This window comes from Haemaphysalis longicornis, unplaced genomic scaffold (genome assembly GCF_048455015.1).
Source record: "Haemaphysalis longicornis isolate Haplotype H1 unplaced genomic scaffold, Haemaphysalis longicornis Haplotype H1 scaffold_3, whole genome shotgun sequence".
Taxonomy (NCBI): domain Eukaryota; kingdom Metazoa; phylum Arthropoda; class Arachnida; order Ixodida; family Ixodidae; genus Haemaphysalis; species Haemaphysalis longicornis.
The window spans coordinates 230,444,274-230,469,647 of NW_027526335.1; the positions used below are offsets into that span (position 1 = coordinate 230,444,274).

Sequence of the window (25,374 nt, forward strand, 5' to 3'; positions counted from 1 at the left end):
GGGAGAATGTTGAGTATGCTGGGAGTATGCTGGTGTATTCGCCATCTTTATCAACAAGAACGGTGTAAGAACCCTGTCAATAAAGATGGCATCCCCGTGGTGGTCAGCCACGACGAGCACCTTTCCCCTCCCGCCCGAACATTTACAGCAAGAGCTCTATGACGTTTAACCGTGACGACAAGGCATATTGCTGTATACTTATCACTGCATCTGACAGAACAGGTACGTAATGGTCCCACTTGCGTAAGTAAGCTCTCCGCAGTGAAACGTCTGCTGCAGAACAAGATGCCAGCGCCTTGAGTGGAGTTCGTGCACGCCGTATCGAGCAGCGTCCGCACTCACCGTACGTGGTTCCTGGAGTCAGGTCCTCCAGCACAACCCTGTGGACGATGATCAGCCTCCGCTCGTTGCCGCCATCGTAGAACTTGGAACTGTTACCAATGGCTCGGTGGTCTAGGCTCTGCTCGCCGAACTCCACCACGGACTCGTTGGTCGGGTCGAATGTCGTCCATGTCACCACCATCTGGGTCGGGAGCGCTGCAAGCCAATAGCAGCACTGGTTATTCTCCACTCAAATCTTTGGGGGAAGTCGAGTGACACAGCAAAACATTATCCGTCTCAAAATGTGGACATGTTCTAGCCCGTGCAAAAAAACCCCACGGTACGTAATTCCGCGTGTCGGCCTACTCTTCAGAAGAAGACAAAAGGAGGGGAAGGGGAGCGCCACGACACTTTGCCGGGTATTACGGACCAGCAAATATAACTTGCGACTTCGTTTTCGGCCTCTCTTCAGCGAAAACACACATTTAAAACGCCAAGGGATGAACATCTTGGTTAGCGCACTTCCGTTTTAAATAAAGGAAATGCTGCAATACCAACGTTGGAAAATTTAAAAAGAAAGCAGTCTAGTCCCGTTCAGATGGTAAGACAGAATTTGGCAAGGGAAACGTTCAGTAACCACGAAAGATTTTCTGGTTTTGACATTTCGGCGTGGCTTTTTAGAATGAGAAAAGTGTGAGAGCAGACACATCCCCAGATATGTTAGCTTCGGTCGAGATTCCCGAATCGTCCCACTGCCTGGCATTAAGGAGGGGGTGCATGCACATGTATACTTATTACTCGCTGATGGAACACGCAGACAGAGAAAACTGAGAAAACACAGAGAACACCACAGGGGCGCTTTGTCTCTGATGTGCGCTGTGAGCATGGCTGTCGTCCAACCAGTTCTATTCTCCCTACTTCTAGGTATATAATGAGAAAGTCATTAATGAGCTTTTGCTTTACAGCCTTCCAATACTCAGGACAGTCACCCTCATGTCACGCGACCTCTTCGCCGCTATGGTGTTTGAGGTACGAGTGGCGCTTTGTAGAAAAACGCCACTGGCAGTTCCTTGACGATTGTCTTTTTTGGACTACTTCAACGCGCAAATTTTGGTCTGTCTGTCTGTCTGTCTGTCTGTCTGTCTGTCTGTCTGTCTGTCTGTCTGTCTGTCTGTCTGTCTGTCCGTCCGTCCGTCCGTCCGTCCGTCCGTCTGTCTGTCGGTCTGTCTGTCGGTCCCTCTATTCAGCCTTTCGGCCAAAAATTGAAACAATTCGTCGAAAATAAGTAAATATAGGCACAACCATTTAAAACAACCAAATCAGACATGGTGAAGAAACTGCAATTTTATGAGAACACAAGGAAAAGAACCAGAAAGGACGATCGCTGACTAACAACTGGGATTTTATTGAAAAATAACAAGCATTTATACATAAAATACCATCGAACTGCGCATGCGCTCTCATCAGTATCACATCAGACACTGAAATCAATAAAGAGAAGGAATAAGCTTGCTCCAAGGTTCGACGACAATTCAACAACAATCAACAAAACGACCACACCCGCCGGCTCCAGACCAACTCTTACCGCCACTCCACCCTCCTCCACCATATCTACCCCACCAAGTATCGCAGCACCTGCCACTTCTGCCCCCAGCCAGGCACCGTGCACCATCTGAGCTGGGAGTGCCAACAATCCCCATCCCTCACACCCAATCCCCCTCCCACGTACGAGCACTGGGTGGACCGGCTGTCCTGCTCGCACCTCTCTACCCAGCGCATGCTGATAGGGAGGGCACGAGCGGCCAGCAAGGACCAGGGCATCCCGGACTAGCGGACGCCCCCCATCAGGCCGGTGCCCTCACCATCCTGCACTATTAAGCTCGAAATTAAGGGTGTTTATTCTCTCTCTCGCTCTTTATCGTGTAAACAAACATAGGCCTCACTGATGCATTTGTCACCAAGCCTTTTTATGTACAAAGCCTCTATTAGTATTTCTCGTTTGAGTTTATTAGGATGTCTACCGGCGTAGCGGGTGGAGCACATTCCGGCCCGCTACATGTGCTACAGATATGTGAGGCGTAGCGACATGTCGTGTGTAATGGTGTAGCGGCTGGAGCAGATACTGCGCATGCGCCCCCGGCCAGCTTGTGGGAACTCATGTGTTCTTCGCACACAGTGGGGCTGTTTTGTATATTTCTACTTGACTCCCTTCCCCCCGCTTTGACTCCGCTTTGAAAACTTCTGTGTCGTACGCAACGTTTGACGGCTGGATTTCCAGGCATCATCATTCTTTTGTGTGTGGTTCCAGTGCGTTCCGGAACTGTTTCGGAAGTGTTACTTTGTAGGTTCGAGTTCTGGTGTTGTCGCACCCCAGAGTGTTGAATCTCATCTTTTAATGTTCCCCTTTTTTAAAGAAAACCCAATGAAATTATCGCCGCTGCCAAGACAGTGTGCGATACAGGCCGGGATCTTCTGGAGAAGTTTATAGTCCTTCCACACTAATCATTCTGAATCAGAATCTAACCGTAAATCATACATTCTAGTGCTTGCTAAGGCGTTGCCCTGCTGAGCACGAGGTCGAAGGTTCGATTCCCGGCCGCGGCGGCCGCTTTTCTGGTGGAGGCGAAAAGCAAAAACGCCCGTGTGTACGAGATTACGGCGCGCGTTAAAGGTACCCTTGTGGTCAAAACTGATCCGGAGCCCTCCACTACGGCGCGCCTCATCGCCTGCGTTGCGTCGGCGCGTTAAACCCTACAATCAATGAATTCTAGTGCTTGCAAGTGCGTTACACTGAACCGTCAATAGATGGTTGGGGCGATTGCGTATTGTTATTCCAAAGATTATGTACCGCATGCATGGCGTGAGGTGCGTTGTATTTTGTCGCGCACTGAAGTGTCTACGTTAATTTAAGGCACGGGATGGTACTCCATCAATCTACTTAAATGCAGCTGTAGTAAGCCAACAAAGGTATATTAATGATATTCCAACAACCAAATTTAAACCGGATTTTTTCAGGCGTTTACAAGACGTCTTATACACCGACTCAGTAATATACCCAAAACAAATTTCACGGGTGCTTTCTAATCCCTATTCTAAACCGGATTTTTTTTTTTTGACGTTTACAAAACCGGATATAAATCTTCTAGGTAAGGTTGAGCCAGCCGGACATTAGCAGAGATACTATAAGACGTCGTCACTACAGCGGGCGTCCTTTTCAAGTAGTTTTGTACCCATTTTTTTTTTCGTCTGGAATATAAACCTTTTCATCCCTTAAGCTTTAATAAGATCAGGATTTGTTCTGAGCTGTGTTGCTCACGCGCAGTCACATCTCCCTGTCGACTGCGCTATAGGGCCGCTAGCACAGCCCACTGATTTAAAACGGTCTATACCGTTTTAAATCAGTGGGCCCGGGGGAGCACACCGGGCCCGTGCCCCTTCCCCCCCCCCCCCCCCCTTCGAAATGTTTCGTGCCATGCTAGAGTGCGGTTTAAGTAGCCTGAAGAACCGCCTGAAGTCACCTACAGGTGCAGAACCTGCAGTTTTAAGGACATTCTTGCTCATTTAAAGCAATGTCGGATCCCTGTGCCCGTTCCAGATGCTGCCCGGCTGCATTTGGCGCCGGTTACACCGAGCTGCGCTGGAAACCTGCCGCGAGCGCTGTTTCGCAGGCGGAACAGCACGGCCGCGAAATTGCGGAACAGCAGGAAAAGCCTCATATAGGCATACATTTGGTCTGGACTTTAGCGTGTCATTCCTTGTCTTTAAACTGGTACAAGGTGTAATCACATGAAAGAGCATGTTACTGTATTTTGTTCAGTCAACTATCAATCCTTGATACGTTTATTTTTCTATCGATATCGCACTTCATTGACTATTGCAGTTCCATAATTTCTACTGCATGAAAAGCATTGCTCTGCCCATCTTGTATTTCCTCCACATAAACAGACTGTACAATTCTCCTTATTGAGGAGCTTTGTCTGTTTGACACTATTCCATTGTTTCCTTGACCTCCCTTTTGGTTAGAATCAGCATTCTGTATTCCCTTAACCGGAATTTTACTGAAGCCATGTCTGTTTGGTTTAACGGATAGAAATAGAATGAAATTTAAGAAACGCGCAACAAGCTCAACATTCAACAACAGTGCAATATGTTCCGCTAAGCGTAAATTTACTATTCACGTTACTAGCACAAAAAATAACAAAAAGGCGGTTAATTGCTTCAGGACGAAGACGCACGTTTGCTAGCTTCACCGCCATAACATACGAATGTGCTGTACGTACAGTCCACTGCGATTCGAAGGTTATTGCGGGAAAGCTACTCTTTCAAATGAAGCAGACAGAACACCAGCTTTAGCAAATATTCCATGCGCGCCGGAGACACGAAAAGCCCACTGAGCGAGCCGCACGGTCGCTGGGCAGGCGGCGGGCCCCACGGCCGCGAACTGGCGCAGGCAGGCGCAGGTAGCTCGAGTGATGGCTTGTTACCGCGGCACGAACTTTTACCCAACTTTCAACCATGGCAGCTTATATGAGGAAGGAGTTAATGATGCGATGGCGGGTTGCATTCAAAATTGTCATCTGCACCGCTTACGAGAGCGGAAATCGAATATCCGCTGCAGTGCTAAGCCGAACACATCTGTAGGCGGACCTGTAGGCAGACCGGCCGGCTGCTCCCAGCGCGCGCCTCCCCAACCAATGTGTCGAGCGTCGCGCGTCATTCTCTAGCCGCGGCAGCGATTTGCACTCGCAGCGCCTGCGTCACGTCCACGGTCGCTTTTTAATTAAGCGGCTCGCGAGGTCAGTACGTGGGGGCATTCGCAGAAAGTGCCGGCGATGCGGATTCGACAGTGCTACGGCAGCTCTGCTCAGTGATATCCCTTCGACGGTCACGTGGACAGCTTTGTTCACACAAAATCCATCGTTTCGCGGCACCCGCTGAAACCGAAAATGCGAATGGCCGCATTGAAAATGAGGTTTCTACAGGTGATAAGTAGGTCACTAGCTACTTATTTATTTATTTATTTAATTATACATACTGCAGCCCCCATTTGGGGCTATGGCAGGAGTGAGCATTCACGGAACAAAAAATAGCAATTAAACAGATCAACAGAGCAATAAAACAAAAGAACAGTTAATGCAAATCAGCAAGGGCAAGCAAAAAATTTTCCAGTGGACGGGAGCGAGCATCACCGGACAATCCATTCCAGAGTTCGGCAGTGAAAGGAAAAAAACTAAATTTGAATGCGTTGGTTCGACAATGGTAAGGCTTGATATTAAGGTGGTGATTACTTCTAGTTATGGACGGCGAGGCAAATGGTTATCGCAACAAAAAAAAACACGATGTTGCAAAATTTTTGTGCCAGTGCCCTTTATGAGTTCGGGTTTTCAGCGCATGCTGTGCGAGAAATATTTCTTACGTCACAACTTCGTCCCTGTCTTTAAAGCATGCGAATTAGCCGAGTTTGATTGATTGGTTGTAGGGCTTAACACGCCGACGCAACGCAAGCGATGAGGCGCGCCGTAGTGGAGGGCTCCGGATTAATTTTGACCACCTGGGGACCTTTAACGTGCGCCGAAATGTCGTACACACGGGCGTTTTTGCGTTTCGCCTCCATCAGAAAAGCGGCCGCCGCGGCCGGGAGTCGAACCCGCGACCTTGTGCTCAGCAGCGCAACGCCTTAGCCACTGAGCCACCGCGGCGGGTAGCCGAGTTTGATAGCAGCCATGGTTGGTAACCAACTTTGCCATTATAGCGTGTAAAGGAACTTTAGAGGAAAGAAGCACAGGAAATCCAAAAACGCGCCCGTTGTTGAGCCCCCACAGATATCAGCGAGTATTGGTAAGGTGACTAGTAAAAACATTCCGCTCGAGATAAACGAGCTGCTTCAAACTGTTTTCCTATGTCACTAGATAAGATACAGAGTACCGTCACTGAGGCACTCAAATGAGCAACGGCGGCAATTTTGTTGTTTATCAGTGTTTCCAGACTGCCGCATCTGCGGCCTCACCGCTAAATTTGACGAGGTCATTTGTGAGCAACGCCACCGAAGACGTGGCAATACGGCGTCTTCGGACACACTTCTGTAGCTGAAATGCAGCGAAACGCGTTATCTTTGATTCGCGTTCGGAACGACGCCAGTCGCGCGCAGCCGCAGAGCAGGGAGGACAAGCTGAGACAGTTGACCGACATGCCCCTGAACAACCACAGTGTAGACAAATGTCGCGTGATGCGAACTGTCCCGTGATCAGGGCGGCGACACAGAACTGCTGTGGAAAGGCAGTGCCGATACCCTGTAACCTTACCTGGTGACACTGTGTTTTCCCAGTTGCGAGTCCAAAAGTGAACAATAGGCGCGTATCCATGCCCACTCATCACAGCCACAGTTATCTTAGCTCCTGTTTGCAAACTTTATCGTGCACGTAGACGGGATTTTCACGAGCGCCCATTCCCAAAGGCGTTCCTACCTAACGGTGCACCCCGCAATCAGCGCGCCTTCTTGCGGCCTGGTCAGCACCACGCAACGGCCATCAACGGCTCCAAGTATTTCGGATACGGACACTCCAGACATCAATGCAGTGATGCCAGGCCGAATTTAGGCGGGAGATGGTGCACCGCCATCATAAGCCTGCTTGTGCGCACTGCAGGAAGGAGGCTTCTCGCATGTTCATCCTGCCACTCCAGTCTTGCGGTGCTCTTTGCCTCCGTATTGCCTAATTTAATTCCTCAGACGAGTCAGCTGTCCTCTCTACTTCTAGTCCCGTTCACAGGAACCATTTATTGAACAGCTGAATTATATTAAAATGGCATGACATGTCCGCAACAATCAAGTAAAAAACAAACGTTGAAGAAGCGGTCTACAAAGTGACGGGCACGGTCGAGCGTCGTCGACTAAAATGTAGAGGTGTTTTCCCGGTGAGCATCTAGTTTTCAGCGTTATTAAATCCTGAACAATCGAATTGGATCGGTGCCATTGTTCATCAAAGAGACGTTTGATAGACAAAAGTATCGAAAGGGGGAAACCATCTTACGAGGTCGCCTGGCGCGGCGCATAATAAACAGAGGAAACCTCGGCTCAGCTCTAAAAAGCTAAAATAATAGCCTCGCGCGGCCAGGCGCTGGTAAAAAAAGGTAAGACATGCTCGCGGCACTATACACACAACCTACACATAATTACATACAAAACTTTAATACACAGACGCGTTATAATTTCAACTGATACAAAAATTAAATACATACAAAACTTATTGTTATATTCGTATATTCCACTGTACTACGAAGCGCGAGGCTGCAAGCGAGCGGCCGCCTGTGCCCGCCACTGCCCCGCTTCTCGGGCGCGGTGAAAACGAGGGAGAGGGCGATCTCTTGGAAACAAAAAAATGGCCGCGTATCTGCTCCTTTCATTGTAAATGTGCTGGGGTTAGATCTACAAAGCGCCTTCGACAGCGTCCGCCACGCGGCGATACTGACCCAGGTCTCGCGGCTAAACATGGGTGAAAGATCATTTAATTAGATCAAAGACTTCCTGTCAAACCGCACCACAACCATCCATGCCGGAGACACTCAACTATCACCTAAGACCTTAGGCAATCACCGCAGGCGCGGTGATTTCCCCCATTTTGTTCAACTTAGTAATGATCGACGTGGCCAACCACCCGGACCTTGGCCATACCATCTATGCCGACGATATTACGCTCTGGGTAGCGAAGGGAAGCGACGGCCACATCGAAGAAACCCTGCAACGTGCCGTCGAAGTAGTGGAGACCCGCCTAGAAGGCACGGGTCTGGTCTGTTCGCCGGTCAAATCAGAGCTGCTAATCCTACCGCATCGAGAACGCAAGCCATGCGCTTCCGCGGCTGACAACATAAGGTTACACACAAGAGACGGTACCACCATCCCACGGGTCCAGACACTGCGCGTCCTAGGCCTCTACATCGACGCCCATCGACGGAACGGTCTGACGATCCACAAGCTGGAGGCGAAGACCACGGCGGCCATTGGTCTCATACGCAAAATCTCCAACCGCCACGCCGGAATGAAAGAAGCAAACCTGCTGCGCCTGGTTCAATCGTTCGTCGTCAGTCACATTGCATACGTAGCGGCCTTCCACAACCGGCAAGCCGCCGAGCGAAGGAAGATTGCGGCGCTCATCCACAAAGCTTACAAGGCAGCCCTGGGGCTATATGCTTGCACTCGCACAGACAAGCTCCTAGAACTAGGGGTACACAACACCCTAGAGGAGATTGCCGAAGCACAGCAAACAGTAAAACTCGAGAGGCTGACCACCACCCGGACACGCCGTTACATCCTACAGCGCCTGGGCTTGCGCCCACAGCAGCAACCAAGGCAGCTCCAGTCTGACCACGAAGCCTCCATGCCTAAGGGCACGCTCGAGAGGCTGTACGTGCACCCACTGCCCAAGCATATGCACTCGGAACACAACAAAGAAAGACGGCTCGCTCGGGCCAGGGCCCTCACATCTACGTACGCCGCAGACACTGGCGCTTCCTACGTGGACGTGGCGGCCTATCCGGGAAGACCCAATACTTACGTTGCCGTGGCGATGGCGGCCACGGACGGTACAGTAAAGTCAGCAAGCAGCTTCAAGGCGCAGAATGTGAAGCAAGCTGAAGAGATGGCTGTAGCCTTGGCCATCGTGGACCCGCAAACAACCACGGTACTAAGTGACTCCAAGTCGGCAATGCTGGCATACGCAACCAACCAAGTGAACCCAAACACTGTGAAAGTGCTGTGCAGTGCGCGTACCAACGGGCTCCGATGGTTCCCCGCCCACGTGGGTCCCTTGGGCCTCCGCGGCGGACTGACGAACCGGAACGAGGAGGCCGACTACGCCGCGCGCGAGCTCACCAGACGCGCGGCGTCCATGAGTCTGGCCTCTTCACCGGACCCGTCCGGCGACGTAGAGATGCCCGACCCCCTCACCACATACGGGGACATCTTGAAGTGGTACCGGCAGACCCGAAGACGACGTCCGCCACCTCACTCAAATCTAAATCGGGAAGAAGCAGTTCTCTACAGACAATTACAGACCGAATCGCTCCTTACCCCAGTGCTTGCACAACATCTGTGCCCCGGTGTATACTGTTGAAGAACCGAGGCGGGGACCGCGGAACGTGGGTGATTCCTTTTAATGGCGGATGGAACTTCTCAATGATGGTGATAGTTAAGGGCAGCTGCTAATAGCCACCTCTTCCTCTTCTAATATTTTTAACATCCTCCGGCCGCGCGATTAGCACAGGGAGGTGCTGAAACTAGAGTTTTCAGTGGCCATTTAGCGTCGCTCCCTTCGTTGCACCGAACAGCAAAGCTCATTAAAGTTCATTAATCAGTTCATGAATCAAATCGATGTAATGTCCGTGGTAGCTGCATTCTGTTTCCACCTATGTTTCCAGCGTCGGTGGCACAGCCGCTCTGTGGAATGAGACCGTCGTAAGCGGTGTGTCTGGAGCGTCGGTCGTCCTCGTTAATCACGTAGCGATTCCCGCGGAAGCATATTGCTGAATGCGCATCGGACAGCCTGGCGTGTGTTGGGGGAACTACTGTGCCGGTTGGGTCCTTTCGTCCGGATGTTCATCGCACACCTTTCCTTTCTCGTTATTTCAATCAGACGCCAGTTGGTCAGGTGCTTTGGGGAAACCTTACTTCTGTTAGTTGCCTGTGTGCATAGTGGGGCCCCGGCATTTCGCTGTTTTTGTGGTCTTCGTTTGAAAGTCGGTGTCTTCACATTTCCACGTTTTACATGGGCCAGTAAAATTCTTTTCAAACCTTTGCTGCAGCAAAGGCGACATCTATCCGGCGTCTCCAAGGGTGAGCCTGAGTTTCTTCTTTGGCTTCGATAGCTCTGCTGTCCTTCTGTGTTAACCTGTGGTTTTTCATTAGGCCGTTTCTTGCACATTGATGTCGTCGTCTTGTCGCTAAAAACTTGTACACAAGATCGATCAGCAGGTTCCTGCACAGCCGTCTCGTTCATCAAACTATTCGTCCTTTTTGTTGCCTGTAATCGAGACATTTCATCGTTCGGGTTGCAGTCGTCTGAGCGAGCAACAGGAACGGGTTCCTCCACTTGGTTATTCCTTGAACTAGTCCCCTCCTTGAAGGAAACAGCTTGTTCCCTGACTTCTGGCTGATGATGTTCTTTCAGAGGCGTCGTCAAATTGCTCTTTTCGTTCATAAGGTGACTGTTCTCCAAAGCCGATTCGTTGATGTTTACGATACCATCCTGCTTTTCCAGGGCTATTGTAACAATGTTATCGGTAGAATACTTTTCCAATTCCGGGAACAATCGCTCCATTCTAAATTTGGTCAACAGGATCAGATCTTCGAATTCATAGGCGGCTTCACATTCTTTCTCTAAATCATCCAAGTCGAGAAGTACTTCAATTTCGCTGTCCAGCTTTTTTAGGAGCACATGTTTTGTCATTAGGCTTTTCTTGAGCGAAATAAGCTCACCGATTGATGGTGCCTCGGTATTCATCCGTGATTTTATGTCGTTGATCAGTGTAGTGGTATCGTTTCGGATTAGGTTTCTTCGTTTGCAAAGGGCCTCCATGTCGATGCTTGGCGTCGGCAATATCTGTAGGTCGCCGAGTAGAGTCATGGTAGGCGAGAAACCTAAGCCGTTTCTTCCATTGGTCCCGGCAGGCGTTCGTTAAGAGTCGGTAACGTAGTTGAGGCAGTCTGATCGTTGGTCGCTTGGCGAGGCCTCAATTGATCCCTGGGTAGTCGCGTCGGCCTGCGGTCCGTGGTCAGCGGTCACAATCTAGTCCCATCGTTGTGGTCACTCACGTCATCGTTGTGGGGCGGTGCGCACTCAGGTCTTCAACTGTATTATCCATTAATCCTGGTCACGGCACCATTTTGTTGAAGAACCGAGGCGAGGACCGCGGGACGTGGGTGAATCTTTAATGGCGGATGGAACTCGATCTGTAATGATGATGATACCACTATCAGCAGGCAGCTGCTAATGGCCACATCTTCTTCCTTTCTGATTTTTCCAACATATACGAAAGTGAAATGTGCCGTGTATGTCATAGTGCGCGTGCGACACTCAGCCATATACTCTGGAACTGCAGGACACAGCCTGCCGAGGCAGCGCAAGGAACTCTGCCCTCTCATATCACAGAAGCCATGAACGCTAAAGACTACAGTGCACAAATCCAGGCCGTCCAGCAGGCGAAGGCTGCCCTGGCACGCCAGCGGCCCGAAAACGCAACCCCACCTGGGAAGCGTGAGTAGGCCCGGGCACCAGGCAGGCCTCCGCGACGTAGAGGCGACGTCGTAGCTGCCAGTGATTCCAATAAAGTTGTTCCTCCTCCTCCTCCTTGTAAATGTCGTGAAAAGACGATAGTCTTTGCAGACATTTGCCGAGAAAATGCCTCCCTTTGCTTTCCCGCTCACTTCTCATGCTGTTCCTGTACCGTCGCGCTCATCCCAAGGTAAACACACTAAAGGTTTGCGCAAGGCGATTTGAATTTACCGCGTTCCACTGCTACAGGCCAGGTTCCTGGATGCCAGCGCTGCAGTACGGCGGAGACGCGCGTGAATGGAGGCGGCCGACTGCAAGGTTTATAGAACCGCGTGGCCGCGCTCCACGTGCGTTCCAAGCAGAACGTGGAACCTAGCTAGTGGAACCTTTCGTTGCTGTTGCCGCGTGATTTTTCATATGCCGCCAGGAGGCGGCGGCTTTCCGCAGTAGATGTAGAATATCATTTGGTATCAAAAAACCAAGCATCCATGATTTTTTTTGATAAAGAACACTGTAAATATCCCTTGTGTACTAATTTGCTGTCTTATATTTGCGTAATGTCTTGTTCTTGTTCAACAAAGTTGACAAGTATGAACATATAAACCGGGCTTATATGCTCACATTTGGCTATGAGTATATAATACTATTGCACAGTATGCATTTCACTTTGGCCGGGTGTCTGAATCGGGTCACAGACAGACAGACGGACAGACAGACAGACAGACAGACATGCAGACAGACCAAAATTTCTGGGTTCAAGTAGCCCAAGAAAGACTATCATCTTTAAAAGAAATACGCTCTGCAGGTACGAACTAAAACAGATGCAGAAGAAGTGTCACAACCAAAGAGATACTCTTCTTAAACAAAGCTTGAGTTGCAGTCGCGCAAAAAAACGTATTAGCTGTTTCCGATATTTTATCGTAACATCCTGCCGCATTATGCAGCCAGAAAAAATCAAACATCCCGAAAACCTAAAAAAGTAACCACACACTGGTATAAAGAGGATGCCATCCTTTCCGTGTATAATGTTCGAAAAAAAACCTAAGTGTACTTTGGATATAGTGTTATTACAAAGTGGAGATTTCGTGCGATGTATAATCGCCTCTGAAATCTTCCGTTTTGACCCCGCCTGCCCCTTAATTTATTCGACACGAGCCAAAATACCAGATATCAGTATACGTGCTTGGTATGTGACACGCTTTTTACACAATGAGTCCAGTCTTGTAAAGAATGCAGTGCCATCCATTTTAAATTTGGGACACTAGTGGTATATGTATTCATTTTGTGTTCATAAGTGCTGGCGTACTTCCGAAAGAGCCGTAGAGAGGGTTGTTACAACGTCATGTTTTTTGTTATTTCTAAGCAGTCTTTCTTGAAGCGCACGTTGTCATTGCACGTCTGTCCCCTGTGCTTCCCAAGGCTTGATCGCGGTAATGCAGGTGGAAATGAACAAGGAGTTGTACACCATAAGTTTTACATTAAATGAAGAAAATGAGCTTTCCCACAATGCTTGAAGGTATTGATGCAATCCAACTTGCGGATACCCCAAGGACCCAAGGTCATGCATTCCCAAAATGGGAAGAGTCTGACTGTGCTCAGGAGTCCTATTTTAGAATTATTCAGAAACATATTTCTTCCAATCGAATAATCTTTTTTTAATCCAGTTGTCCTTATAACCTTTATCTAACTGAACAAGTGGCCCATTAGCGTTTCCTGGAGGGCATTCACTGAAACGTCTGGAAATGGTGAAGTAGCATCATTTATTATTTTTTTTCAGGCAATGTCCTGTAAACAGAGAAACTGTTTGATTCGTAAAGAAATTCCGGCGGATTTGGCACTGAGTGAAGTATGAGCGGCCGCTGTCCCCGATAATCCGAAACGGGGGAGGAACCCCTACACCGCCACAGCTTTTTCTTTTTTTTTTCAAACACAGGCATTTATCGACCAGATTTGGGGGAAACCCCCAAGGTGGAGTAAGTTTCTGCGAAGGAAAGGCATTTATTTACATAAATATACACGTATACTTGATGCGCTGGCGCACACGAGGCAGTGACCTACGACGGTACGTGTACATTCTGTCTCGACATGAACACCGCCTACCCTGAGGTGAACGTGCACATGAGTCATAATTTACCCAACGCGGCGGGATGGTCAGTATGGCAAAAAGACTCAACTGTGACTTTTCAAGGCCCTGCAAAATCCAAGGGAACTAAGGGACGGAGAATTATTAGAGAACAACATAATGACCTGAAGGTCTGCTGAGGGAAGAGATGCACAACGCTTGGTGTAGTGCAAGAAAGCGTTGGGGAAACATTTCGGTAGCGTACGCACGAGCCACAGCCGTTGCCGTGCTGCAGGTCTTGGCCGCCCTTTTGCAACGGGTCGCGAATCTCCGTGACAGAATCCGCTGCACCCATATGGTGCTGACGGTACACGCAGACTTTGCCGTGAAGTTCCCACAAGCAGTCTTGGGACTGATACCCCTCTTTACCGCGTATTGAATTGAGCACCAGGAAAATATGCAGACCCGAGCCCCCCTGTTTTTAGTGGGTGCTTTCAGTCGTCGGAGAAATGACCATGAGATCGCTTGGTGAATGAAGACTTTACCTCTACCCAGAGGTCGGTCGCAGTTTTACACTCAATTAGGACATGTTCTGCCGCTTCCCGCCTTCTGCACAGAAGGCAACCCGTTCCGACATTCTTGTGTTGAGGTGACAGAAAAAGTCACTTGAACCCATCGGGGCATGCGGTCTTCCCATAAATTTCAAAACGTCTTCAGGTGTTAGGAGTTTTCCGTAAAGAGGGATCCCAGTAGATCCCACGAGATCCCAGTACAGTTTCCAGGGTTTGGCTGTTAGTGGCTACTGTCACGAAAACTGCTGTTCAAGCCGGGCAACTTCTTTATGGAACGCAGATGCGCGTGAGCCGAAGCTCAGAGGTCCTGTCATGGCAGCCACGGTGACAAATTCACGACGCCCCGGCACTGCGTGGCTGCCTGAATGAACTGATCACGTCCACCCCGACTGCACTGCATGCGCTGGGAATTCAACTTGAGCTTCACGTTAATGAGTGCCAACCCCTTTGGAGGGTCCAGAAGAGGTTCGTGCTGCGTACAGGTTCGTGCATGGAGCGCCAAAGAAAGGCCGCCCAGGACCGGTGCAGTTTATTCAGAGAAAATTCGCCCAGAAGATTATGCTCTCCCTATACACAACCACGGGGTGTGTTACCACAATGCATGCATTGCCTCTCGTGAACAAGGCGATGTTTAGATTTCTCTATGGTTGCAGCTTTCTCTCCACTGCTGCCAGCTTGGGCTTCCATCAATTTGCAACTGCGGCGCTTTGGTTAAGGTTAGTGTGTCTACGTAACCAGACATTTCCTCATTACAGATCACTCGAATTATGTCGCTAGGTTGGAAAGTTCAATTCGCCCAAGCAGGCCCCCCTCGACTTAAGCAAGCCTAGTGCTGCTCTTGAATAGCGGCAAGGGTAACTTGCACGCCTAATTACCTGGCCCGCTTGCGATCCTTGCGCGTCGATGAAGGCTTTGTCGTTCGCGTATAGGCCAGAACCAGAAGCTCCTTGTTTACGATCACAAGGCCACTGATAGCCTCATATGCATGCACGGACCATTCGACACCGTGACTCAATATAATGTGTAAGTAAGATGGGTGACGTAGGGCAGCCCTGGCGGACTGACCTTCGGATGGGCGTGCTCTTGGCTCCATTTGTAACGAGGCTGTTGAAAATATCTGGGTAGCAAGTCGTAATCCATTCGGCCACTGTGTCGCCAATACTTCGGATGAGATTGCGTAGGATAACGGGGTCCACCCGATTAAATGCTTTTCTCAAGTTGAGCTGGACAATCGCTAAAGGAGGAGACCCGATCCTGCCGCCTCACAAGTGTCGATCATGAGGTGCAGCATGTAGTTGATAGACCTCCCCTTTAAGGCGCATGTCTGGTGAGGAGCAGCCACGGCGCTCAGTAAAATAAAATTTAGGGCTGTAATGGCACGGCTTCTCTCGATTACGGGTGCCTCCTCGCGTCTCATGGTGATTGCCAAATCTTTTAACCTGCGGCCTTAATGATTCCCGACTGAAGTCCTTGAATTTCTGTCTGAGCCTTTTCAACAGATGTCTCGTTTTCGGGCACAGTACGAATCCACTAACCAACGGGCGCCAGATTTCTCATTTGTGCTATATGCGTCAAAGGTGCAAGTTACGAAACCGGGGTCAGAAAATGAAATGACAGTTCACTCGTGAGCCAACAGAAGGAAAAGTTGGCATTGTTGGCATTGATTCATCTTGACAGAAAAAATGGCCAGCAAAGCTGCGGTGCCGAGCCTCAACTTGAGGTTTGACTGGGTCGTAAAGTGTTGTACGGAACGGCGTTACAAGGAACGGCGTTCCTGGAACTAGTTCATTTTTGGAGGAACGGAGGAACGCCACCGTTCCCTTAAGGGTCGGTGGAACTGTAACGGTAACTCGTTACTTTTTTGAAGGAACGGCAGGAACGGCGTTCCTGCCGTTACATCGCTAGCATTTGGCTGTTTTTGATGCCAAGGCTCGAGTACAAAAATCCACAAAGCGCTAGCGTTTCTCTTCCTATAAGATGGTCAGTTTGCCCGCCCTTCAGCCGTACGTGCTTCCTCGAAGGTCAAAAGCAGAAGAATAACCACGCAGCAGGCCTCAGCTTGTGCTTGCTTTCATGCTGCAGTTGCTTACGCAGCGTTCGACGGGTGAATAGCGTAGCCGCGAGAATGCGTTTCACCCTGCATCGTTTGTCTGGGGAGGCCAGAATGCGCGTCTGGCCGATAGAATTGTTCCCTGGCGGGGAAAGAATAGAGAGTTTTAGCAGTCCGTCCGTTCTGTCGTATGCGTTGTTACTGGGTTGACCGGGACCCGGCTGGGCACTTGGGCATTCGTCGCGGTAGGGGGATTCGTTCCGCGGGCCTGCCTTGGCCATGTCCGTGCATCCGCACCCTTCCTACTCGCCCTTCCGCGCGCTCAGGAGCAGACCGGTCCCGGTCAACCCGGTAACAACTTAGCCAACGAAACGGACGGACTGCTAAACGGGATCCGGACATTTCGGTGTCGGACATTTCGGTCCAGGACGTTTCGGTCCAGGAAGTTTCGGTGTGGACATTACTGTGCACGGACATTTTGGTGCACGACGTCTTGGCCCAGACATTTTGAGTGAGGGGATGTCCCAGGCATTCTTTGAACATTTTAGCTTTAATATTGTAATTTCGTGACTTGATATGATTTTACGTTCGAGACTTGTGCTTGCTCCGCCGTTCGTGGAAACGAACGCTAAACCCTGGCGGAGCATTGCCACGTGAAACCCAATTTCTGTAGTAGATGGTAAAAACTAACGTTGTTAGTTAGGATCTGTTCAACCATTTTTTGTTATTTTAACATTAATGTGAACAACCCTAATACTTTAAGTGTTACCAAAGTGCTTTCCTTTCACTTCACCCAACGGTGCAAGACGCTGCTGCTTTTAGTCTAGTCTTCCCCCCCCCCTTCCCAACCAGCAAAACTTCCGCGAAAAGACAGACAGACAGACAGACACTGAACTTTATTAGGTCCGGAAGGTCAAACCTAGCGGCCCAGAGGACCGTCTAGAGTAGACGCGGGCCGCACCTGCGCGGGTGGCGGGAGGTTTAGGATCTCCGCCCTAACGCAGGCCTTCTGGACAGCCCGGAGTTGTGTGTAGTAATCTTCGCTGTGGAGCGCGAGATTTTGTGGATCACACTGCACAGATCCCCGTAACTGTGAGGGAAACGTTCCAGGTAGACCCGTTACCGAGGAATCCCCAATATAACGAGGGGAGAAGGCGAGCCAGGGCCCGAAGCATCTTACAGCTCGCAAATACAGGATCGGCCAAAGCTCTGTTCGTGGATGTCGCCCAGTACGGCCGCTCGGGCAGGTTTGGCATGGCAGCGGTGGATGTCAAAGGAAACCTCGTCACCTCGGCGTCCTTCTATGCACCAAAGGCCACTACGGCCGAACAAATCGCCTTATCTATCGCCATGACGGAAACCCGGTTTAAGCAAATCTACACGGACTCCCGCTCGGCGGCAAGAGCCTTCCTCAAAGGAACTATTGCCAAAGAGGCAGCCAGGATTCTACAGGGAAGAAAACAAGAGACGTTCCATAACATCACATGGTTCCCGGCCCACATGGGCCACGGAGTGCACGACACCCTCCCTAACGCCAACGAGTTCGCTCACGATCGCGCGCGAGAAACCGTCAGCCGCGGCGATCGAACAGGCCGAGCTCCCGAGGCCCCCAGAGAGTTCCGAGACGCATTACTCACGTTCAACGAGGTAGTCACACATTACCAACTTACGCGAAGAACACTCCCGCTGGCCCACCCTGCTCTCACACACCCACAGTCAGCAGCCTTTAGAATGCTTCAGACCGGTTCCTTCCCAACCAGGAGCCGGTTTAGCTTATTTCACCCGGAAATTGACCCTCACTGTCCTCTCTGCGACGCAGCTTACTGTAACTTAGACCATATGCTATGGCAGTGCCCGGCGTTACAAGAGGACGCCGAACTCATCACAGAGGAAGAATGGACAATGGCCGCGAAAAGACAACAGAAAAACGAGGTCGATTAGGCGCGTGTGCATTTCGTTTTAATTATTCTCTCAATCAATCTCGGCTTCGTTCCATTCGGTATCAGTTCTACTTAAAACTAACAAACCAACGATCGCACTTCCGGTGGCGTTACTTAGGGGAGGGGAAAGCTGAGCCCCGCCGGCAATCATCCCCCTAAGTAGAGAGAGAGGGGTGTCACTTGTGCTTCACCACTGCGTCGGCTGGACTTCGAAAACTATAAGACGACTGTTGCCGCCCTCGTCACACTAGCCTATTCATTTTGTTTTGCTCCTTATAATTGATTTGATTGATTGTAGGGTTTAACGCGCCGACGCAACGCAGGCGATGAGGCGCGCCGTAGTGGAGGGCTCCGGATTAATTTTGACCACCTGGGGATCTTTAACGTGCGGCGAAATCTCGTACACACGGGCGTTTTTGCTTTTCGCCTCCATCAGAAAAGCGGCCGCCGCGGCCGAGAATCGAACCCGCGACCTCGTGCTCAGCAGCGCAACGCCTTATCTACTGAGCCACCGCGGCGGGTTTGCTCCTTATAATGGGAGAAAGCGATGTATACCTGGGGTATCCATGATATGCGCGACTTGATGAGTTAATTCCCAAGGGGGCGACTGAAGGCGCAGAAAGAGCGATTCCTGGAGCGGGGGCGCCGTCGATATGACCACGACGCGCGGAAGGGCGTAGCCAGCAAACGATAGTGGCCATTGTGTTCTCAGCGGCTTTTTGGGTGGCTTTTTGTGTCACATTATAGAGGTTTGGTGCGCCAATGGTGAATGTAAAGCTTTTTCTCTGTTTTAAACGCGAAGTGTGCTATGTCATTGTTCTGAATGTGTCACCCAATTCCTGCAAAAGCCTCCACTAAGAGGCTAGCAGTATGTTCTAAACAAAAAAAATAAAAAATCACTGCGGTGACGCTTCGGAGACCGTGAACTCCACCACGACAGTAGGATTTTCAGGGGAAACCGAAAATAATATGGCTGAAAAAGAAATGTGGTCGAGATTCCAGCGTACAGGCGGGAGGTGGGAGGGGGGGTGGGGGGGGGCGCTAGAACGAATAATTAAAATATGGTAAATGTAGGCTTGTAAACATTAAACGAAGGTTGGTTGTCCCGAACACAATGGGTGGAATTTGTATGCACAACCGGTACGCGCTTAATCAGAATTTAGGACATTAGAACCTGCGGCTGTTTTCCGAAAGGCCCGTTTTTCCTCACCGACAATATCCTAGACCAGTGTTCGCGTATTCATTTTAGCAAGGCAGCCCAGCCTACGTAATACTCTTCATAAGGTTTTCTACATTCTGGGGGGCTAGCTAATGTTTGTTACTTTTTGGATGTTGAGAGTGTGGACGTAATTTATGTAATTTGAGGGTGTGTAATTAAAAAAAATACAAAAGAGGTGGTAGACCATCGTAAACACGGGTAATTGACTTAGCTAAAAAAGAGCGAATATAAATTAACAACCTGTCATAAATGAAAAAAAAACGTGTGCTAAAGAATTCAATCGGCTGCATAACAGGTGTCCCCAGGAAAAGGTAATAAACAAAAATATATAAATATAGAATTTCTAAAAATACCTGGCAAAGATCGAACATGGCATCAATCAAAAAAATTAATTCACTGCTCCAGATTGTTGTCCATAACCCACGTTAAGCGGAAATAAAAATATAACGGCTGTCGCAAACAGGCAAGCACCGGATAATTTGGTCGCCGAAATGTCCGTACACCGAAATGTCCGTACACCGAAATGTCCGTACACCGGAATGTCCGCACCGAAATATCCTGCACCGAAATGTCCTCGAGCCGTCTGGAGTTCGTCCGGTGCTCCCTGAAAAAATTCGCCTAGGAGCGTTTCTTTTGATTATCTTTATCTCCAGATAATCTGCTGCCGGTGGTGTTATTATTCGTATAATATACGTAGTTTGATGTGAGTTTTAAACGTCTCACTTAATTTAGACCGAGGATTATCCGACACTATATTTTAATTTAAAAACGTAATTGTAACGTTAATGTAACGACACGTTCCAATTTTCGAAGTGGAACTGGAACGCGTTCCTTACGCAGTAAAGGAACTTGTAACGGGAACTCGTTTCAAAATTGGCAAGGAACGAGGAACGAGCTTTAGTTCCTATTTTGGAGGAACGTGTACAACACTGGGTCGTAGTCCAAGGGGTGCACGAAGCAAAACACGTTTGTTTGTAATTTGCGATTGAGCGTTGTTCCTGGTTATAAACTGGAAGTCCAGTCCTGTCCAGTCACTGCTCCTCGCGCATGCTCAGCACGGCGCTTCACTAGCCACGTGAAATGGCTATCAAGCGGCTCCGACGCAGCGTCAAACTCAGCTACTGCGCAATTGAGGTGCACACCTGGGCACACGCCGGCGCCAGTGCGTCTGCCGCGGCTATGACGCGACGCAATCCAACACAATCCACTTTATTCCAATCCAATCCAAATACAATCCAAGCCAATCCAATCGAATCGATTCCAATCCAATACCCATCGCGCTTGCGCAGAACGGCCCTTCACGGCACACGCGAAGGTGCTCAACCTCGGCCAGTGTAGCTTACGCTAGAAAACACACAGGAATCGTGGGTAGAAATTTATTATAGCGCGAGTATGGTAATCACGGCGCATGCTCTATGAAGGCCCTAGGACCTTTATAATTTTCCATGATTTTTTCCATGCCCCGGGGGTATGGTGGCATACCGGGGGTGTGGCGCGCAGTTTTACGATTCCGGGCATTTGAGGGGGCTCCGCAACGTGGCGCTACGCTCGCTAGCGATTCCTGTCTACATCGCTCTGGGACCGGAGACGACCTGCTGGATTCTAGCCATTTACAGCTTTGCTGTAAAAGTGCTCGAAAACACAACAACCGAAGAAAGACGCTGCATTGTTGTCTGCCTCTTTCTGCGTCCGTGTTTTCGAGCTCTGTTTTTGTCACGATGACTCGTTACAGTCACCGTCCCCGGAGGTGGACATCCGATCCGGGTGAGCGTGAAAGGCACCCCGCCAGCGTTACACAACGCTTGTTTGGCCAGCTGCAATCCAAGACAACGTCGGACAAGTCACCGTGCAGGTGAACAGTCATCAAGACACGGGATCATGCGTACACGCCACTGCTATCCCTTATCCCGTCGTTTGCTTTTAGCGAGCCGTTGCAATTGCACCCCTCAAAAAGATAATAATAATAATAATAATAATAATGGCCCCGTATCTTGTCATTTAGCTGCAAATGTCGCCGAAATACTCGTGTTCTTCCACACGGGGCAGGTAAACCAATCTTCTCTTTCCCACCTACCTGTTACTACGCTCTTTCCCTCTCGTCTCGTTCTTCCCATGATGGATACGGTGGAGGTTTGCTCAAGTCAATTCAAATTTCCCGCATTCCGCTACTCGCGCGCCATCTATTGAAAACTTTTGTTACTGTTGGATTTGGAACGTCGCCACGATGCATAGGATTGAACGCAATCTTTTTTGTATTTTCGAGTTAAAATAATGTTTTAAACCCGTACTTTTTATATGCTATTGCAAATATCAAGAACAAATTTATTTTCAATTAATGGAACACTCACAGCACCAGTTATGCATTGATGTTCTGCCTAAAATATGCCCGATGTGTTCGCTTTGCTCAACAATGGTGACAAGTATGAAGCAATGTACCAGATTTGGTGGTTTGGAAAGGTTTCGCCTACATATTAGCATTCTCGTTTGAGAATGTTAATAATTTTTGGCCACGTGAATGAATCAGGTGACAGACAGACAGGCAGACGAGACCAAAGTTTTCTGGTTTTAGCAGCCCATGACAGACTATGGTCTTTAGAAAGGGCCTCAGACAGACGCAAGCAAGGCCGCAGAGCGATCAAACGTTCGGAGCGGGCAGCCGTTCCAGTGGGGGCACAGCTGCACACAGGACGTGCCATCCCAGTCCTCGCAAGGATGCACACCAGGCAAAAATGGCCGTTTTTCACCAGCTCGCAGTCAACCACCTGGCGTTGGTTGTGGCTGGCTAAAGGCGAGCCTAGCGAATGGGTTGTGGGTTTCCACTTAGAGATGAATATTAGAAATACACTTAGTCAGTACCAAAGGAGAAATTCGAGCATGGTAATTACAGATGTGAAGAAGTAGCAATCAGGTGAGTTGCAAAGCATGTCCCGGATATAGCGTATTTGTAGGCCAACGTGGGCGTTTGGCCAAGCCTCTGAGTCAATGTAACCAAAATAGAAAAAAAAAAACGTTGCAAAGCTGTGGTAAACGATGATGACCATAATTATAGAAGACAGGCGTACCTCTGGACACGCGCTGCTGTATGGACTACGTCATTACTTACTCGCATAGAATATTTCTTCTGCGCTACCTTCGACGAGGCGCTTGTTCAACAAATTTCATTGGTGCGGTGCATGTTTCAATGCACGCAGTTACGTCAACATCAACAGCACCTGTAAAACTTGAAGGCGCACACAGTACCGGCATAACCTCTGCACAATTCAACAATTGTGGTTTCGCGTTCAGTACCCCATAACCATGCGCATATATACTTGTAGTACAAGATTCACAAGTTTTCTAAATTCCAGTTTTTTTCGTTTTTGAAGGTTTCTTTCAAGCATTCATCCCGAATTCCGCTATTTTAACTATTCACTATAGTAACTTCGCCAATTGTGCATCTTTGTTCAAATGCAAGGCGTTACGTGGTGTTTTTTTAACATTTTCTTCATTCGGGTTTCAGTGTTTTTTTTTTTGCTTTTTTATTTTTTTCCCCTTGGTTTTGGGAGGACATGTGCAAGATACATGTTTCTGATTTTGTTAGTTCGTGTTCAAGATTCTCAAGCTTCATTTAATTTGTATTCTGTTTTGTTTTTAATTCACTTTGGCCAATCATCTCCCTTCGCGCTATTCCAAATCCTAACTTCGCCCATTAGGCATTTTTGTACAAAATCAGGGCGTCATACCATCGGCCCAGTTTCACAATTTGTTATTCGTGCTTGTTGAAAGTAAATGCACACGTTCTGTGGCCATTGATGCGAAGCGCACACGAATTTCGCCCAACTCAAAACGGACCTCGCGAGTCTGCCCCTGGCGTCATCAAACGCGCTCTCGCTCACCTCCATAGGCCAGGTGGACCTGCTCGGGCTCGACGTACACAACTGCTGCGGCTGTGGCCAGCCAGGCGCTGACCGCACACGACCACAGCAGCATCCACGACATCCTGGGACACTCCAAAGCTCACTCTCAGCCGCGGGCAGGCGTCCGCCGCTGCCCGAAAACGAAAACGCTGCTTCCTCGCACAGAGCGGCTGATCAATTATCTGCTCCGCGGCGCCCGGAAGGCGATCACCGGGGCGTTTATCGTGGGCTTCACGAGGACGACGATAGACGGGACGCGTCACGCGAGACGAAACCCGATCCGTCCGACGCCGAGGGAGGCCGCGCGCGTGGGCCTCCGGGGAAAGAGGATCGCCGTTCCGACGGCCCGAAACCGCATTCCTGCGCTGAAACGCACGCGTACTTTTGAGTCACTTCGTTGCAGCACGACGGCCCGGCGAGCTGAGCTGGACATTCTTCCCCAGCTGTGAGAACGCGACTGAGGTTTGCCACCGCAACGAACTGAGAAGGTGCAGCTCGCGCTGAAGCGAAATTGGCAGCTTTTTAAGACCCCTCACCGTCCCGATGAGGTGGGGCGGGAGCGTTTTTGACGAAGACCTTCTATCTGGTTGCGAGACGCGGATTTTTACTTTTACGTCTGCTCACGTGCTTCGAAGGAGAAACCCTGGCTGTAATTGCGCGATAGCCTTCATGTATACGCACCTCCACCCGTCGACAGAGCAGACACGCTGTGTGACAGTCATTGATGCCAGATACCCATCTTAATCCACTTTTCTCAGTTTAATTCATTTTAATTTACCGAAATACATCTTAATCTACCGTCATCTGAACTTATTCCACGTCAATCCAATCTTAATTCACCACAGTTCATCTTAGTACGCCTTAATCCAACTATTTATTTATTTATTTATTTATTTATTTATTTATTTATTTATTTATTTATTAACTTACCTACATTCGTCAAAAGGCAGTGTTGCAGGGGTGTGTTATATATAAAATAAACACGAAGAATCACAAGCACCACATAATGGTTACAGGGAACGAAAATGCGCGTTTAGTGCGTTTACGGCAGCATACACAGCAGCTAAAACAGCAGATGACAGCGGCACACTCAATAAAAAAAACGATTCGGCTAATGTTCAGGTTCCACCGCACTGAAAATTAATGTAAAACACTATCTAACGACAAATTAACCAGCCGTCACCTGTAAACAAACAAGCGCCATTGTTTCCCTTTATTTCTGTCCCGCCACATTCATCGATGGACACGGGCTAAGCTAAGCCTCGTTCTCCTTCTGTCAGGGTGCCCGTTGGCGCAGTGGCTATGCACTGAGCTCCAGCTTTGCAGACCCGGGCTCAAATGCGACGTAATCCCGAATGTGCGTTCAGGCGAAATTCTTAGCTCTCTGTTTCGTGGAACGCATTCGGCACAGAGAATCGTTGTGAGGGGCCGCAAAGAAAGAGCACGCGCCGAGAAACCGAGAAATAGAAACAGCAGCGGCTGAGAAGGGTAGACCGTTTCCGTACAAGCAATACAAGTCGCCTTGAGAGGCGGAGGTACTGACGGAGGCGAACAGGAGCCTCCTGGCTGGTAGGGGCAACCTCATAACGCAGGCCTCAACATCAAATGGACTTTAAACTCACAACGTGAGGTGATGAGGTTGAAGTGAAGTCAAAGGCTGTAACATGGTGAGTGAGGGAGGTCGGGCTTTTTGACCAGAACCTCGGAGGATGAGTGCGAGGTTGAGTGAGATTGAGAACTGAGGTTGAAGGGAGGTCAGGAAACAGTGCACTCTTGCTTTCTAGCGCGGACATCGTCCTCTTACATTAAATCAGTAAATACTGTATGCACCGAACGAAAATTTACCCTAATTCCGCTTACGTACGTCGGTATACACGGTTTACAGCGCGGAGCCCTGGGCGCGGCCATGTTGGCTGGCGTGACGTCATTCGGCATGTCTGGCCTTTTAGAACGCGTTCCTCGCCGTGGTCTTCGCTGGTGCCCGTGCGCATCGGCGAGCACCGCCGGTGGGGCTCGATGGGCGAAATTGACAATATTTAAAGCAATGCTT

General features: G+C 49.4%; 1 protein-coding gene across 1 annotated transcript in view; it reads right to left on the reverse strand.

The window, feature by feature from the left end:
• Positions 1 to 23,557, reverse strand: part of LOC144176036 (acid phosphatase type 7) — a 105,965-nt gene extending 82,408 nt beyond the window's left edge. The window contains exons 1-2 of the mRNA XM_077705143.1: positions 23,304 to 23,557; positions 343 to 537 (exon numbers count right to left, since the gene is read on the reverse strand). Of these exons, the coding sequence (XP_077561269.1) occupies positions 343 to 537; positions 23,304 to 23,406 (298 nt within the window). The 5' untranslated portion in view covers positions 23,407 to 23,557. The remainder of the gene's footprint in view (positions 1 to 342; positions 538 to 23,303) is intronic.
• Between the last annotated feature and the right edge of the window lie 1,817 nt (positions 23,558 to 25,374).